We start from the raw sequence: 18,941 nt of genomic DNA on the forward strand, positions 1-18,941 counted from the left end.
AACTTTTGATCACAGTGCTTAGGCTCAATCAGCCGGCTGCCCTTCATGACCTATTAGCATAGCAGATGGAGTCTGCATTGTCAGAGCAGATCCAAAATACCATACATATACACTTTAATTTCTACACATATTAATAAGTTCCATTCTGGTGGGCTCAGTGGGTCAAAATTTGCCAGTTTTTAATGCTTACAGTGCCTCCACATATTGGCCAAATATCAAATCTCTTTGACCTCCAGAACTGGAGATAGAGAAATGCACTTTAAAACATTAAAATACAGGATTATAATGAAACATGGGAACAGGGGAACATACCGTTTCCTGACATGACAAGGTGTAAGCCACATTCCTGGACCGCAGTCAAGTTAACCCCTTGCCTCCCTGGTGAGGTCAGGGGTTGGCCATATGGGGTGCAACCCCTTTAAAACCGGGCCAACGCCCCTCTCCCTCTACACCTGCCCTTCTTAATGGGTGACCTGTGGCCCACTGGCCCTAACGGGGAGTGGGGCACTGCTGGCACCCTTAACAAACTCAGTCTCAGAGGGATAGTCCTGATGTGAAAGTCCATCAGTATTGCTGTTTTCACTACCCTTTTTGTGCTGAATAGTAAACTCGAATTCTTGTAAGGCCAAGCTCCAGCTTAGCAACTTGGCATTCTCCCCTGATGCCCTCTGCTGCCAACTCAGGGGGTTATGGTCTGTGAGGACTGTGAAAGCCCTTCCAAACACGTAGGGCTGGAGTTTTTTGAGTGCCCACACAATGGCCAAGCACTCTTTCTCAATGGTAGCATAGGCCACCTCTCTGGGGAGTAGTTTTTGTCTGAGGTACACCATAGGGTGCTCTCTACCGTTGTCCCCCACTTGGCTCAACACAGCCCCAATGCCATAGTCCGAGGCATCAGTCTGTATAAGGAAATGTTTGGTATAGTCCGGGGCAGCCAGTATGGGGGCCCCAGCAAGCGCAGTTTTCAGTGCCTGGAAAGCAGTTTCACAGCAGGAGTCCAGGTGATAAGCACAGGCAGCTGCTTTTTTGTCAAATCAGTCAGGGGTTTGGCCACGGCACTGTACTGTGGGACAAACTTCCTATAGTACCCTGCGGTGCCCCAAAATGCCATGACCTGTTTCTTGGTTTTTGGAACAGGCCACTGAACTATGGCTTCTACCTTAGCTGGCTCTGGTTTGAGGTGCCCTCCACCCACCCTGTGCCCTAAGTACAGGACCTCTGCCATCCCTACCATACACTTGTTTCAAGGTAAGCCCAGCCTCCCTGATCCTATCAAGCACCGCAGCTACATGTCCTAAGTGGGAGTCCCAGGAATTACTGAAGACAGCAATGTCATCTAAGTAAGCCCTGGCATAGCTCTGCATCCCTTCCAGTAACCTATTGACCAGGCGTTGAAAGGTAGCCGGGGCATTCTTCATCCCAAATGGCATCACCAAAAACTCATAGAGGCCACTTGGAGTGATGAATGCTGACTTCTCCCTAGCCTCCAGGGTCAGTGGGATTTTCCAATAGCCTTTGCTCAAATCCTTAGTGGTCAGATACCTTGCCCCCGCGAGTTCATCCAGTAACTCATCCATGCGCGGCATGGGGTAGGCATCTGACAACGTCCCAGCATTGAGCAAGCGGTAGTCCACACAAAACCGGGTGGTCTTGTCCTTCTTAGGGACTAGAACTACCGGGCTTGCCCAAGGACTTTGGGACGGAGTAATTACCCCTAGGGTCAGTATCTCCTCTATCTCCCTCTCCATACTGGTCTTGACCTCTGCTGACACTCTATAAGCGTGCTTATGCAGAGGCTGCAGATCCCCTGTGTGCACTGGGTGTTTTGTGAGATGTGTGGTCCCTGGCATGTCAGTGAAGAGGGCCCTATACTTAGCTAGCATGTCCCTGGCTTCTACCTGCTGCCTAGCACTCAACCGTGCCCCTATCTCTACCTGCTCCACAGTGTTTCCCTGCCTAGCCTCCCGTAGGAGATCAGGCAGAGCATTGCTTGCCGGATCCTCCAGCAGTGGGCTACAAATGGCCATTACTGCTCCAATACTCGGTGCTCTGTATTCTTTCAGCATATTGACGTGATATGTCTTATGCCTCTCAGACTCTACCTGTACAACATAGTTGTACTCATTCACCTTTCGGATAACCGGGTACGGTCCCGACCAGGCAGCCATCAACTTGTTCCCCCGAGTGGGTTTGAGAACAAGCACCTGCTGTCCTGGGATGAATTCCCTGCTACGGGCATTCCGGTCATCCAATTGCTTTTGCTTGGTCTGAGCGGCCCTGAGGTGGTCCTGGGCCACCCCATGAGCATCTCTAACCGGTCTCGGAGATCTACTACATACTGGATCACTGAAGCATCAGTAGCAGTAGCCTCCCCTTCCCATCCCTCACGGAATAGGTCCAGAGGTCCACGTACCCTGCGGCCATATACTGTAGTAGCTCGAAGGGGGAGAAGCCTGTAGATTCCTGCGGTACCTCTCGGTATGCAAACAGCAAGTGCTGCAGGTGAATCTCCCAGTCTTTCCCCTCCGCCTCTATAAAGGTCCGAAGCATCTGCTTGAGGGTACCGTTAAACCTCTCACATAATCCGTTGGTCTGGGGATGGTAAGGGGTAGTGCGCCGGTGCTGTACACCGCATGCATCCCAGAGACAATGTAACAGTTCACTCATGAACTGTGACCCCTGATCGGTTAGGACCTCACTAGGGAAACCTACCCTAGAAAAAATGATCAGCAAAGCTGCTGCCACTGTCTTGGCATCTATCGTTCCAAGCGCTACCGCCTCAGGGTACCGGGTGGCAAAATCCACCACCATGAGGATGTAGCACTTCCCTGACCTGCTAGGAATCATAAGGGGTCCTACAAGATCCATCGCTACTTTCTGGAAGGGTTCCCCTATTATCGGTAGGGGTTTCAGGGGTGCCTTCACACGGTCGCCCGCCTTACCCACTCGCTGGCAGGCATCACAAGAGCGGCAGAAAGTGCCCACATCCCGAGATGCCCCTGGCCAGTAGTAACACTGTAATAACCGGGCTCGCATTTTGTTGACCCCCTGATGTCCCGCTAACGGAATAGAGTGAGCTACCCGTAACAGTTTCTGTCGGTACCCCTGGGGCACTACTAGCTGTCGCTTACCGGTCAATACCTCCTCTATCCCTGGGTTCACTTCTTCTCTATACAGGAGTCCCTTATACCATAGGCAGTGCTCAGTGCCTTCCCCTGCCTGAGATTCGGATGCCCGAAGTCTCACGCCGGCCATGGTAGGGTCTGTCTTCACTGCCTCCCTAAACTGGGCTCCTAATTCTGGCCACCCCCCAGTCATGTCATTGTCCGGAGAATGGGGAAGGGTGAGGGGGAACAATAAGTCAGTCTGTGGTTGCAACTGATCCTGGCTTACCTCCCCGGGCTCCTCTGTGCCCTCCGCTAACGTTGGTCCCAAAGGCTGGGGGACTGGCGCCGCCGCCATTGCCGCTGTCTGGCTCCGGGTAACCGCCACCACTGCAGCGGGTTTGGGCACTCGGTCGTAGGTGCAGGTCATTGCTCCCAGATCGTTGCCAAGAAGAACATCGGCATCCAAACCGGGTAAAACCCCCACCTCCCGCACACCCTGGCCATCCCCCCAATCCAAAAAGATTCTGGCCACTTGCAGGAAACGTGGCTCTCCGTCTGCCACAGTGATCTGTATCCCAGGGCCTGGGAGTAATTCCTCTGGCCGGACCATATCAGGTCAGACCAGGGTCACGGCAGCTCCTGAATCCAGCAAGCCGACTGCTTGGCGGTCACCGACTGTGACCGGGGTGAGATGTCTGCTCCGGCCGTCCGTCTGCTGCAGGTCCACGCTGAGATGTCCTCCGCTCCTGGCTGTAGGCACCGATGAAACCGGGACAGGCGTTGCATGAGACGTCTCGCTGGGAGTTGGTTCCATGACCGGTCCGGAGTCTGTGGTGGAAGCCACCCACACGTGGGCTACTGGCTTCACAGCTGGGGTGCGTTGCCCCTGATGGGGTCTGCCAGAACGCAGGAGTTCTGGGCAATCTGGTCTGATGTGACCAGGGCGGTTGCAGTTGTAGCACCGGCACTCGTGCCGGAACTCCCCCGCCTTCGGTGGACTGCTGCCCGCAGACGGCCTCTGAGTCCATTGGGCGGTATTGGCAGACTTTCTGGCCGGTGCCGCCGCCACCACCGCCTTGGCTACTGTTTTGGGCGGTCATCAGGGCTCGGCTGGCCACATAGTCGTCTGCAAGCCTTGCCGCCTCCTGATAAGTCTTGGGCTTCTTGTCGTACACCCAAGCCCTCACCGCCGGCGGGCATTGGTGCATGAGCTGCTCCTGAAAGATGAGGTCCAGCAGGCGTTGGTTAGTCCGTACCTCATAGCCCTCCACCCAGCATATCCCGTACGAAGCCATGCGGGTCACGTAGGTAACATAGGACTCCTGGGGCTGCCTCTCTTCCTGCCGGAATTTGCTCCGGTAGGCTTCAGGGGTAAAACTGTACTGAAACAATAACAGTTCTTTCAGGTGGTCATTGTCATCAGCATACTCATCTGGAAGCGCCATCATTGTCTGCTTAGCCAAGCCGGACAGTAAGGGGTCCAAACGTGCAACCCTATGCTGGGGAAGCACTTTGTACCGCCGACACTGTGTTTCAAAGTTCTTTAGAAAACTGTCGATCTGATCAGTACCTTCCACGAACTTGGTGAGACTGTGCTGATCCAGTTTGAGTTCATCTGTGTTGGGTTGGACAGGGGGGGCAATAAGCGGGTCTGTTAACTGCCATAGTGATAAACTGCAGCCGCTCCTCCGGTGTCCCTCTGTCACCCCAAGCAGTAATCAGTGCCAACATTTCAGGGGTGAACGGACTGGTAGCCACAGCAACCAGTACCCCTCCTGTTGCACTGCTCCCGGGAGGTGCATTCGTTCCCTCCCCGAGATTCCGCCGCTCCGGCACTGGGTTCCTTCCCTGATCTCCGGGTGGCTGTACAAGGGCAAGCTGAGCCGTATCCTGAGGTTCTGCAAGCCGGGCTTTATAGTCACCAATTGCGTCAACCATGTCTGCGACCTCTTGGTTCTCATAGGGCAGTCCATATTCACGGCACTTGTCCTTCAGCTGAGTTCGGGTCCTCATGTTGGATGAGCATTCCGCCTCGCTCATGGTTCACGGTCGCAGCAGTGAGGTGGTGTTACAACTTGTGTTAACTGTTGCACTACTGTGTGTTCAATATCTTTAGTCCCAGGAACTCGCAATTACTCTTGAGTTCCCCCTATATGACAGAGTCCCACAGAACACTGTAATATAGGTTCAGTTCAATCCCGCCGCTGCCTCCAGTTATTTATAGAGCTTGTCACGGTAACTTATGACAAGATATAATGAACACCAAATATCTGGGTTGAACTGAACAAGGCTTAGATATAATAAAATATAATTTATTCCTTAAAAAAGGTGAACACAGCAAAATAGTACAATTAACAGGCAAGAAGGTAACACTTACTTAGGTTAGGGGATGGAGAAGTATCAGCTAGCAATTCTCCAGCAATCCGGTGACATCCCAGGTGGAATCAGAAGAATAACTAAAAACTGTAGGGTTGACACAGTTTATATACCTTTGTAACCCTATTCTTAACATTGAATACAGACTATTGGTGAACAATTATCTGTATCCAATCCCTAACGTGGAGACACAGATTAACCCATGCCCCCCAGCTAATTAGCCCATGTGTACTGGGACTCTATGGGTAGCCCCATAACTAAATCAGGGGCAATGACCAGTCTACCAAATGAAGTATCTGCATTGTTTGTAGGTGTAGACATAACACTTACAAACCACTCCAGTTTGATGATTCTCCACCCTCAGGTAACAATTAGAGTGGCAGAGCCTGCTGATTAGTACTTGGTCGGTTGATTAGTACTTAGTGTAAACAATCAGACAGTTAACTTTTGATCACAGTGCTTAGGCTCAATCTGCCGGCTGCCCTTCATGACCTATTAGCATAGCAGATGGAGTCTGCATTGTCAGAGCAGATCCAAAATTCCATACATATACACTTTAATATCTACACATATTAATAAGTTCCATTCTGGTGGGCTCAGTGGGTCGAAATTTGCAAGTTTTTAATGCCTACAGTGCCTCCACATATTGGCCAAATATCAAATCTCTGTGACCTCCAGAACTGGAGATACAGAAATGCACTTTAAAACATTAAAATACAGGATTATAATGAAACATGGGAACAGGGGAACATACAGTTTCCTGACATGACAAGGTGTAACAATGTAAAGGGGGGTTAAGGCTGCACACCACAATATATAAATAAATACATACAGTTTACCGGTGCTGCTGGTTCAAGGAAGTACCTGCCAGGAAATTCCAAAGTACACTGAGGAAAAAAGAGAGATCCAGTGCTCCACGGATTTCAAGATAATGAATTTATTGTGCCACACGACGTTTCGACCAACAGGTCTTTTTCAAGTGACAAGGCATACTCAAATGAGGGTCTACCTAGTATATATACCCTCCAACATTAATCAAACAAGTAAAAAACAAGTGAAAACAGTTACATAATCACCCCAGCTGCTCCCAATCCGCTTCCCCTGATCAGTGCTATCTCCATGCATAGCCATAACAGTCCATGAGAGTTCATTTCCGGTTCCTGTGTCCATTTCCGGTCTGTGCGTTCCAGTGACGTCACGGGACTCTTCTGCGCATGACCCATGCGTTCCAGCATCGTCATCGTCTCCCCGTCGATCTACAGTGACGTCAGTCTTCTTGCCTGAGTAGTTTATCCTTCCCTCGTGATGCTGTAGGGGCTGTGTATTTGCTCTATGAGCTGTAAGCCTTCCATCCTTCTGCGTCTCGATGTGGGAGGTGCTCCTGCGTCCTGTTTCTTCACTGTGAGATCTCTGGAATCTTGTAGTCCTTAATGTGTCCTGAAAATTGGGCTTTACTTCTTTCTCTCTTTTCCTGCAATAAATGTCCTTTAGTATGTGACCAGGGGTAGCTGTATATAGTGTGCTCCAGTGTAAATTTAAAATGTGCAAAATAAACATTTATTAAAAGTTTATGGCATGCTTATCAATCTATTTAGTCCTTACTCACTTTAAAGGCTTCTCACCAACAGCAGCCATGCCATATAAGAAACATATAAGAAACAATTTTATCTCCTATTAAGAAAACAGTTGTATGATATGTAGTCATTTAGCCCTTTAGGATAAACTGTGTCCAACGTGTATGTCCAGTATGTCTCTCGTTGTAATAAAAGTGTATCTACATCAAATCCTGTGGACTTTCTTTGTATTAGTTCTATCACCATTACACGAAGGGATGAGACTGGGTGGTTGTGGTCTGTACAGTGGTCAATAAAAACCGTATTCTCCGATTTATTATTTATCCTGCTCTTATGCTCAATAAATCTGGTTTTTAGACTCCTTTTTGTTTTACAGGAACCGGAACTGAACTCTCATGGACTGTTATGGCTATGCATGGAGATAGCACTGATCAGGGGAAGCGGATTGGGAGCAGCTGGGGTGATTATGTAACTGTTTTCACTTGTTTTTCACTTGTTTGATTAATGTTGGAGGGTATATATACTAGGTAGACCCTCATTTGAGTATGCCTTGTCACTTGAAAAAGACCTGTTGGTCGAAACGTCGTGTGGCACAATAAATTCATTTCTTGAAATCCGTGGAGCGCTGGATCTCTCTTTTTTCCTCAATGACAAGGTGTAAGCCACATTCCTGGACCGCAGTCCAGTTAACCCCTTGCCTCCCTGGTGAGGTCAGGGGGTTTCCATATGGGGTGCAACCCCTTTAATACCGGGCCAACCCCCCTCTCCCTCTACATTGGGACCTTAGTAGATGCTCCTTTTCTGTTAATTTTTATTTATTTATTATATGTTTTCATTATGCAAGTGTGTATTTTATGTATGTTATGTTTTTTATTTAAATGCATGGTATTTGAATATTATTTCTTTAGGATGCAACATGTATTTTTTTTAGCAATATGTGTTTAAGTAACCAACAGTGTCAGCATAATCTGTTTTCCAGGTTACTTGTACTTCAGCCTGCAATTTCCATTAATAGTCAATTAGTAATCACCAGAGGGGGACTATTTAAACTGGGATTGCATTGTGGCTAGCCAATACCCCTGAGGAAGTGACCTCGAGAGGTCACGAAACGCATAGGGCAGAGCTAACCTACCAAGCCTTGCGCAGACGCAGACAAGTGTGGAGGCTGAGACGAGCCAGTGACATCATCCGCAAGAGACGCGGAGACTCCAGAGCGAGCCCACAGCTGGGAGCTAATATTCTGGCTCTAGATTCTGGACACTGACGCCGACGCCATTTTCGAGTTCCTGCGCATGCTGCGGACAGCGTTTTAAAAGGGCACGCATCACCCAGCCAAATTGTAACTGTGCAAATATGCACATTAAATTATGTTTTTAGATTTCCACTATTGCATATTTCTCTTTCTTGTACAGTAGTTCATCATGGAGTTGCTATTGATGCACTGTAGCAGCTGACATCTCCTACTTGCAAGACTTATATTGCTCCTCCATCAACAATATTCTTAGTGTGAGTAATTCTTATATAAGTGAATAGATTTGAAGGTATTTGAACGTTACTGTGCTGTGTGTGTAGCAGAGTCCCCCCTCCTTACCTCTGGTGAGGGGAAGCTGCTGGGTTGCTGCCAAAGCTCCTTGCTATCGGGAGTGTGGGGGCAGCCATCTTAAGTGCGCATGCGCAGTACGGCGAGGCGGTGCATGCTCAGTCAGGTAGTGTGGTGGCCATTTTTGGTTTGGCTCCGCATACACCCCAGCGGGAATACGTGTCCCAGAATTCTCAGAAGTGAGATGCAGGAGGAAGAAATAGAATATCCTTGGTGCACAAAAAGCATGCGAGTCAGTTGGATGGAGGGCGGCAAGAGAGTATGTAGTGTCCAGGAGCAATGCCCCTGGACTAGTCCAGGACATTCAGGATCCAGGACATTCAGGTGAGACACTCTAGCTGGAGCTCACCCCACAAGGCGGATCAGGATTGTAAGGAGTGAGGGGATTGGTGTTGGAGGCCCCGTGGCAAGGAACCTGACTGTTCCTTGCTTCACCAGCTGCACCTAGGTACAGGAGTGCCCAGGAAGGTATAAATGCACCAACGGTTCACAGGGGTAGCGTTACCTCATATTTGGGTGGGACTGACTGAGAAGGACACCAAGGGTATTCGTGCCACTGCACCCTCAGTACTTTGGGGGGAACCACCAAGTGTTGGGTCATAGGGGTTATCTGTGGGTACAGTTATGTGTGTATTATTGTGTGTAGTAAAGCATAGTTGTAAACTTGGTGTGGTGTATTACTATTTGTGTGTTGGTTCCTGTGAGGGGCTATCCAGCCAACACTGGGATCCCTCATAGGTGAAGGCGCTGCACTGCAAGGAGAAAGAGCTCAGCCCAGGCTCCCAGCGTCGGAGGTTTAGGCCTCCTGTGAGCAAACAGGTTAGCAGCACGCATAGTTCCCTTAGGCATAGGGAAAGGGGGCTACATGTGCTTTTCTGTGTTTATATTGCAGCTACTTCTGAGAAGCAGCATTTGCTGGAAGTGCTACCTCAGCACTAAGGAGAATTTCAAGGATTTTCCTATGGATCATATTTCCAGTGAAGTTGTTTGGCACCAATGTGGACTTCCTTACCGCTAAGTACTTTTGTCTTTTGGTTTTATGAGCAGAACCTTACAGCCTTCCCAGGCTGCCTTCCTTAATGAGGGATTCTACTCCTAGCAGGTGGACTGGTCTCCTCAATTTGGATCAGTATCAGTGATATAATCTATTAGCAATTTATATTGTTGTATTGGTTCGTTTTTAGTGTTCGCATTTCTTTTTCTTTGCCGGCTCTTTTAACCCCTTCAATGCCGAAGGGTCCCTTCTGTTTAGTTTCCTGGCTGAGCGCGAACACCGCCTAGAAAATTAGCAAATCCTCATGATGTACAACTCAGCACCTCCTAATTGAAATGAAAATAACTATTTTATTTTATTATTTTACAGACTTTTTTCTAATGTTGCCTACAGTAAGTTTATACACAAGAACAGATAACCTAGTGGCAAGCACTCTAACACCATCAATGTATAATGAAATGAGATTTTATTATACATTGATGGTGCTAGAGTGCTTGCCACTAGGTTATCTGTTCTTGTGTATTCCTATTAGCCTTGAGGAAGGTAGAATGGCCTAAAAAGGTCAAGTTGTGTACCTTGCACTACACCAATAATGAAGTGGGGAACCAATAAATTGTGACATGTGTGATAACGGAACAAAAACTGCAATAAGGCTAAGCGTCACCACCTAGTGCGCTGGCTATATCGGAGAGGTCTGTTGCCTTTTCTCAGTTAGAGTGTTTCAGAGCCTTCTAAAGGAAGCACAACACTCTGACTACTCTCCTATTGTTATGGTTCCGAGTACAAGACACATACTTTGTGATCTTGAGATAGCTGTTTATTGCTTATCATGACAGACCTATAGGTTCATTAACCTTTGAACCTGTTGGTCTGGTATAAATGTGTGTGTATATCTACATATATTTGCATCAAGCTGGCTCAATTGAATACACCACATTAATTTTGAGCGCACACACTATATTAAGCTATACTCTCCATTCTTTAATTTAGGTATAGTCCTCAAACTACATAGAATTGTATTGGTATAACTACCACTGTTAGTATAATTATATAGCAGTGGGATATCCTGATTGACAATAGTTATTCCTAGCTTACACTGTTAGTTTGAACTAGGCATACAGTTACCTTCTCCGTTTTTAATTTAATTTATTTTAATCACTTTGGTTCACGTTAGTTTTTGCTGCAATAAATATATTTTAATCATTTATTAATAAATAGTAACTTTTAATATAGGCATAGGTGTTCTTTTGTGCGGCTAATAGGGAGCTTTCTTTCTTTTCTTTGTTCCTATTAGCCTTACCTAGAGAGCACCTCACCACCCACACATTCAAGCTGCAGTACTGGGTACTATTAGTGTCTCTACAGTGAGTTTATACAGTAAGTTTTGACATTTTTTTAAAATAGCAATTAGCACTCATACCGTGCAATCATCACTCACATCCCCCCCTCCAACCTTTTAGCTATGGTTGCACCTATGCTGTAACTTGATTTAAACTTTTATTTTATTTTGATTAACAGGAGCAAAACATGTTACAGTATGTCAACGAATCCTTTTCTTTGCACAGTAGATAAACCTCAATGGGAATTTCTGTGATAAGTGACAGCTGTTACTATTTGCCATTCTGTGTTCATTCATGTAAAGCTCATCCCTCTTCCATTTGAGTGGAAAAACAGGTTTTAGTTACCAAAACCACAACCATGTAATTGTCAATACACATATTTTCTTTGCCGTTGCCAGAAAAGGGAATCACATGATGAACGCTAAACTTGTTAAAGACATTACCCAATTTAAAAGCAGGAGTACAGTACCTGTATCTTCTATAGCATGGGCTTTGATCTTGCCAGAAAAAAAACATACAGTATTTTAGAGCAAAGTAATGGCCATGATACATTTGCATAACAATCTCATTACAGGAGGCAGATTTGAAAAATCACGGAATTTGTACGTCTGAGCTAAAGTAAATAGTACTTTCCAGACTTGTGGTTTGGGCACTGGGCATCAGCCCTGCTTAAGGGCAGGTACCCGCTGCCTGCTGCCTTGCCCGCCATACAAGAGCAGCTCCTCAATGGGGCTGGGCCCACTACAAGAGGTGGCTGCCGCGCTGCGTGGCCAGTTATTCCTGAAGACAGGAAAATCGAGCTCAATGCTGGCGACGAGCTCTGTGGCCACGCCCCCGGCGGGTCAGCCAATGAGGGCGAACCTGCCGGGTGACATCATGGCTGTGCCCCCCATCACGCCCCCACCCCACACCCCTGTCTTTTCCCCTGCAGCTCACTGCAGACCGGGGGTCAGAGCTGCACGCGCCACCAGCCTAGTAGGCGCACGTGCAGCGCAGACAGCGGGGCCGTAGCCTAAGAAGATTCCAGATACAGTCTATGCATTTGTTTGTAGATTACTAACTTGCTTAGCTTTTCAGAAACCTATTTCCTCAGAAAAAGAATATAACACCCGAGAAGAATAGAACGTTTTGCTGAGCAATGTCATTTCCTCTCACCTCGTGTGAGTCACCAAGTATTGTAAAATATTTGAATAGTGATTAATTGTATACAATCTATAACCACATACATACCAGGCATATTTTAACGCCCAGATTTGCTCACCCTGCCACGCTTTTAAGTGTGATTACATTCCTGCCTCACCTTTCCTGCAGAGGTAACAAATCCTCATCAAAGGTAGCTCCGTTCCCCACCAGCTGCTGCTGCCGCTTCCAGATGTTGAGTCTCTTAATGGCTTGCAGCTGAACAGTCTTCAGGCTTTCTATTGACTCATTAACCAAGATGGACCATTGCTGCAGGGGAAGAGCAGAGGGATCTTAAAGACTTATGGTAATGCTTACTTGCTTTTGCACTAATCTGGATGATTATTCCGACCCAGTGCTATTGCATGGGAAGCCCCTATCACAATTTATAGAATAAGGGCCTTACAGTACGGATTACTTGCTTTACTTGCTCATTTCACTTAAAGTAATCTTGATGCATAAATCTTTTCTCTTGCATGCCTCCCTGGCTGTAAAAGAGTATGCATACCAGTTTAAGGGTCATATTTACTAAGCTGTGCTAAGGCAAGCGGCACTTTCAGGTGTCCTAAGGCACCTTACTGCCAATTCATGTGAATAACTTGTAATATATCTTACACAGTCATTTATATGGCTTAGTAAATGCGGCCCCTAATGGTCCATTGTAACGTGTCTCATTCTTAGCAACATTAAGAATGGTCCTACATTTTATTAAATGAACATATGCTATTTTCAAAAAAATACATGTTTGGGCTCCACTTGGGATGAGAAAAAGGTTCTTTTAATTTAAATTCCATGCATACCATGTCTTCCCTATTCCATACGCAATGAGAATAGCTTTCTCTGACTGTAGAACAATGGTGACTACAAAAGATATTCTTTTTCATATATATGTAGTCATACCTAACAATGCCTACTGTCATCTCTCCTGCTGGCAGCAAGACCTGGTAAGTTACAGGGTTGCCAGCAGTAATTATGGAGATTTGCCCTCACACCCTGGTGAGGTGCCCTATGTATGGATGGGAGTGGCTACATGTTCTGAGTCCATTGTTAGTGACCTCAGAGATGTGCCTGCAGGTATATAAGGCACTAAACTGCCTAAAGTTAGTGTGTGCGTGCGTAGAAGTGGAAGGTTGAAGTACAAGGAGAAGTCACAAGTGTAAGATGCCCCCTAGTGCCGTAACTAGTGGCACCAACTAATCTTTAAGTTAGCTAAGGCCAACTGTGTCCAAGGACCTGGCACAGGGGTGATCTCCCTATGGGGAGAGGGAATCCCACTCCATTGGGAGGGCGTACCTTTTGAAGGGAATCACGGAGAATGTGCGGCTGAGACGATTTACTGCAAAGGGCAGCTCGCCCACCTCTGGTACAATAAAGATGACTTGTGCAAAGAGAAGCCCCTGGTGTGAGTTTGCAATTACTCTCCTGGGGCCCTCACCACCACGAAGGAGTTCCTCATCAGGACCATCTACAAGCATATGCATAGATCCCGATAAGGTGGAGGCGCTGCACATGATGTAAGTAGGACTCGTCACCCACTACCTCAGATACCTGTCTTGTTGATATCCCCGAATACCATCACGTGGGAGACTCAGGAGTCCTGTTGCCTACAGGTGCACCACAAGACACACGCATGTAATGGAAAGGTGTAGATCATCAGGAAGCGCAAACATGTGAAAACAAAACACAAATACTGATGGTGCAGTATAGCAGTGATAGTGGCGTGGGTAATATATTAGCAGGTCTATGTGCAAAATACTCACAAACGTGAGGTGATAATGGACCCGTAAAGGTATCTTTGGGAGGTGTGCTGCAAACAATGCAATCAGGATAGCGATCTGTCACCCACCAGATGAATCACTCCAATGGACCTTAGTAAAAGATAAATCCGGACATAGTGCAGACTGTACAGGATAATTTATAAGGGTAGATAAAATCCAATACACTCACATGGTCAAAGATTTAAAAAAACATTTAGATCTCACGCAGTGGATCTCTGCAACCGGTTGAGTGGTGTCTCTGCTATCCCTCTGTGCTGGCGTGCGTGTCACGGATGCGTCTCACTGAGGACCGGAAGTGACGACATCCGCTTCCAGAGGTTCCGGTTGATGCAACGACGTCACTCTACGCGTTTCACCTTCTCGGTTTCTTCAGGCGTGCCTTTAGTAGTAAGTAGGGAGCATATATACTACAAGCTCCACTCTCATAGGTGGAAAACTAGCAAGATAATGTCGTAAACTGAGATGGCCAGATCGTAATGGTGGGCGTATGATAAATCGCTACACCAATCATATGCAAGTCCTATGGTGTGTAATTGGGACCAATTAATTAAAACCAATAAATCGTATACACTATACAATGCATGTTAAAAACAAAGTGAGCTGTTACCTTAGGTAACCTATCTTAAAGTGAAAGCTCATACTGACTAAAATACATAGGGGAGCAGATAGTTACGCTCTCTGCATCAGACATATGCAGGATCCAAAACATCCTAAACTATAAAAAAGTTAATTTAAAACAAAACTAATCAATATCAAACATAGGCTAGAATAACCTTAAATATACGTGTGTAGAAGGAACAATCTATTGAGAGAACAGAAACAGATGTTAGTTAATGTCCTCAAAGTACAGTTATAAAAATGGTTTAATATCGAACTCCAAATTTAAACCGGAGGGGGACATAGTTTTTAATTCGAACATCCAGAACGATTCTCTCTTGATGAGAGCTGCATTTCTATTGCCACCCCTCCAGTTTGGCATAACCTGTTCTATGGCTTTGAAGGTTAACCCTTTGGGATCTGAGGGATGCGCTAATAAAAAGTGATTAGAAACACTGTGTGTTGTGAGTTTTCTTTTGATATTGCCAATGTGTTCTAATATTCGGGTCTTGAGAGGGCGGATAGTTTTGCCAATATATTGCAGACCACAGCCGCATACAATGAGATATATGACAAAATTGGATCTGCAACTCAGATGTTGTTTGATATTATAGATTCTATGCGTTATGTTAGATTTAAAACTATTGATAGTTTTAGAACTATAATTGCAGGCAGTACACGTTTTACAGTTAAAAAATCCTTTCGGGGGGTCTAACCAGTTGGAGCGATTGGATATAGTATGTCTCCTCATGGCACTAGGGGCCACAAAATTTTTACTATTCGGAGCTTTTCTATATACCATTTTAACTTTTTCTGGTAAATGTTTTCCAAGGATGGGATCATTCTTCAATACAGACCAATGTGAATTTAAGATGTTATTGATCTTATGTGCATCCCTATTATACTGTGTGATAAATAGTACTTGTATAACATCACTAGGTGGACTCTTAATTGTAGGGGTCAGCATTGATTCCCTTGGTGTACTAACAGTTTTAGCCCATGCTTTTCTGATGACATCATCCTTGTATCGTCTCTCCGTGAACTTCCTTGATAGCACCTTCGATTGTTCCTCAAACACATTGTTATCAGAACAATTCCGTTTTAACCTTCTATATTGGCCATAAGGCATATTGGTAATCCACTTATTCAGATGGCAGCTTGACTGCAGGATGTAATTATTGGCATCAACATCCTTGAAGAAATTTTTGGTTTTGATAAGATTATTTTCTAAGTAAATAGTAAGGTCCAGGAAGTTCACGGAGGAGTCACTGATAGTGGATGTAAACTTTTAATTCAATTCATTGTCATTTAGATACATGAGAAACATATTCAGGTCCTCTGGCGAACCCTTCCACATCCACTAGTGATGTTATACAAGTACCATTTATCACACAGTATAATAGGGATGCACATAAGATCAATAACATCTTAAATTCACATTGGTCTGTATTGAAGAATGATCCCATCCTTGGAAAACATTTACCAGAAAAAGTTAAAATTGTATATAGAAAAGCTCCGAATATTAAAAATTTTGTGGCCCCTAGTGCCATGAGGAGACATACTATATCCAATCGCCCCAACTGGTTAGACCCCCCGAAAGGATTTTTTAACTGTAAAACGTGTACTGCCTGCAATTATAGTTCTAAAACTATCAATAGTTTTAAATCTAACATAACGCATAGAATCTATAATATCAAACAACATCTGAGTTGCAGATCCAATTTTGTCATATATCTCATTGAATGCGGCTGTGGTCTGCAATATATTGGCAAAACTATCCGCCCTCTCAAGACCCGAATATTAGAACACATTGGCAATATCAAAAGAAAACTCACAACACACAGTGTTTCTAATCACTTTTTATTAGCGCATCACTCAGATCCCAAAGGGTTAACCATCAAAGCCATAGAACAGGTTATGCCAAACTGGAGGGGTGGCAATAGAAATGCAGCTCTCATCAAGAGAGAATCGTTCTGGATGTTCGAATTAAAAACTATGTCCCCCTCCGGTTTAAATTTGGAGTTCGATATTAAACCATTTTTATAACTGTACTTTGAGGACATTAACTAACATCTGTTTCTGTTCTCTCAATAGATTGTTCCTTCTACACACGTATATTTAAGGTTATTCTAGCCTATGTTTGATATTGATTAGTTTTGTTTTAAATTAACTTTTTTATAGTTTAGGATGTTTTGGATCCTGCATATGTCTGATGCAGAGAGCGTAACTATCTGCTCCCCTATGTATTTTAGTCAGTATGAGCTTTCACTTTAAGATAGGTTACCTAAGGTAACAGCTCACTTTGTTTTTAACATGCATTGTATAGTGTATACGATTTATTGGTTTTAATTAATTGGTCCCAATTACACACCATAGGACTTGCATATGATTGGTGTAGCGATTTATCATACGCCCACCATTACGATCTGGCCATCTCAGTTTACGACATTATCTTGCTAGTTTTCCACCTATGAGAGTGGAGCTTGTAGTATATATGCTCCCTACTTACTACTAACGGCACTCCTGAAGAAACCGAGAAGGTGAAACGCGTAGAGTGACGTCGTTGCATCAACCGGAACCTCTGGAAGCGGATGTCGTCACTTCCGATCCTCGGTGAGACGCATCCGTGACACGCACGCCAGCACAAAGGGAAAGCAGAGACACCACTCAACCGGTTGCAGAGATCCACTGCGTGAGATCTACACTGGCGACACACTTTATTCGAGCTCGGCTAGTCCCACGAATTCGGGTATACCCGGGTGTATTGAGGTTTGTGACTGTTTTCTGCCCGAGTGCATTGGGTTATTTTCCAGGCAGTGATTGAAGCATTTTATTCCCGCTGGCTGCAATACTGCACAGTATATATATATATACTGCATTACAATTCATGAATTTATGCCATCTGGTAGACACGCGAAGCATTGCAGCCTATTAAATCCTAATCATTATCATTTAACAGATCAGCCGCCCGTCAGCCAGGCATTAACCCAGGCTGGGAAGGCAAACGCAACGGGGCTTGTCAGAGGTGAGGAGCGGCGCATTCCAGGTATCTGCCAGGTACATACTGGGTATTTGCTCGAATAAAGTGTGTCGGTGCAGTAAATGTTTTTTTAAATCTTTGACCATGTGAGTGTATTGGATATTATCTACCCTTATAAATTATCCTGTACAGTCTGCATATGATTGGTGTAGCGATTTATCATACGCCCACCATTACGATCTGGCCATCTCAGTTTACGACATTATCTTGCTAGTTTTCCACCTATGAGAGTGGAGCTTGTAGTATATATGCTCCCTACTTACTACTAAAGGCACGCCTGAAGAAACCGAGAAGGTGAAACGCGTAGAGTGACGTCGTTGCATCAACCGGAACCTCTGGAAGCGGATGTCGTCACTTCCGGTCCTCAGTGAGACGCATCCGTGACACGCACGCCAGCACAGAGGGATAGCAGAGACACCACTCAACCGGTTGCAGAGATCCACTGCGTGAGATCTAAATGTTTTTTTAAATCTTTGACCATGTGAGTGTATTGGATTTTATCTACCCTTATAAATTATCCTGTACAGTCTGCACTATGTCCGGATTTATCTTTTACTAAGGTCCATTGGAGTGATTCATCTGGTGGGTGACAGATCGCTATCCTGATTGCATTGTTTGCAGCACACCTCCCAAAGATACCTTTACGGGTCCATTATCACCTCACGTTTGTGAGTATTTTGCACATAGACCTGCTAATATATTACCCACGCCACTATCACTGCTATACTGCACCATCAGTATTTGTGTTTTGTTTTCACATGTTTGTGCTTCCTGATGATCTACACCTTTCCACTTGCCACGAGGACTGAAAGAGCAGTCCTACACCGGGTTACAGCAGCATTCGTTACATGTGTTTGTATGAGTATCACTATTTTTTATGAAGTTGATTATACACCTCACTGTTGTATTTACTCACTTCACTTTAGTATACAGAGCGCCACGTTTGATAAGGTTTTCTTCTATATACACGCATGTAATGGGGCTGGATAGACCACAGGGGCCAATGTGAGATTGGGGGGGTCAGACCAGACACGAACACCTGTTACAGTTGGAGGCGCTGCTGAGATACCTGTCAACAGAACAGGCTTTTGCTAGGCACACTAAGAAATAGAAAGAGTGTCTGCTGCCACTTTGTGCTGCGTAGGAAGGAGCCAGGGGTAGTCAAGGGAAGGCCACGGAGACGCGGAACGCACAGACGCCCTGGGATTCTTAGGTCTGGAGCAGGGTTATAGCTATTCGAGTCCCTTGAGGTAGTGCTAGTGGTAAGATGCCTAAAGGGATAAACTGGTAACTTAGAGCAGGAATCCTGGAGAGGGTCTGCGCTAGACTGACCAACAGGAGGTAGACGCCAAAGTA

At 45.5% G+C, this 18,941-nt stretch overlaps 1 protein-coding gene across 9 annotated transcripts in view; it reads right to left on the reverse strand.

Moving 5' to 3' along the window:
• Window positions 1-18,941, reverse strand: part of STAT6 (signal transducer and activator of transcription 6) — a 206,826-nt gene that overhangs the window by 68,711 nt on the left and 119,174 nt on the right. For all 9 annotated transcript variants that reach the window (XM_075591487.1, XM_075591486.1, XM_075591488.1 and 6 more), the window contains one exon: window positions 12,292-12,440. In XM_075591487.1, the coding sequence (XP_075447602.1) occupies window positions 12,292-12,440 (149 nt within the window). The remainder of the gene's footprint in view (window positions 1-12,291; window positions 12,441-18,941) is intronic.

This window comes from Ascaphus truei, chromosome 3 (assembly GCF_040206685.1).
Source record: "Ascaphus truei isolate aAscTru1 chromosome 3, aAscTru1.hap1, whole genome shotgun sequence".
Lineage (NCBI taxonomy): Eukaryota > Metazoa > Chordata > Amphibia > Anura > Ascaphidae > Ascaphus > Ascaphus truei.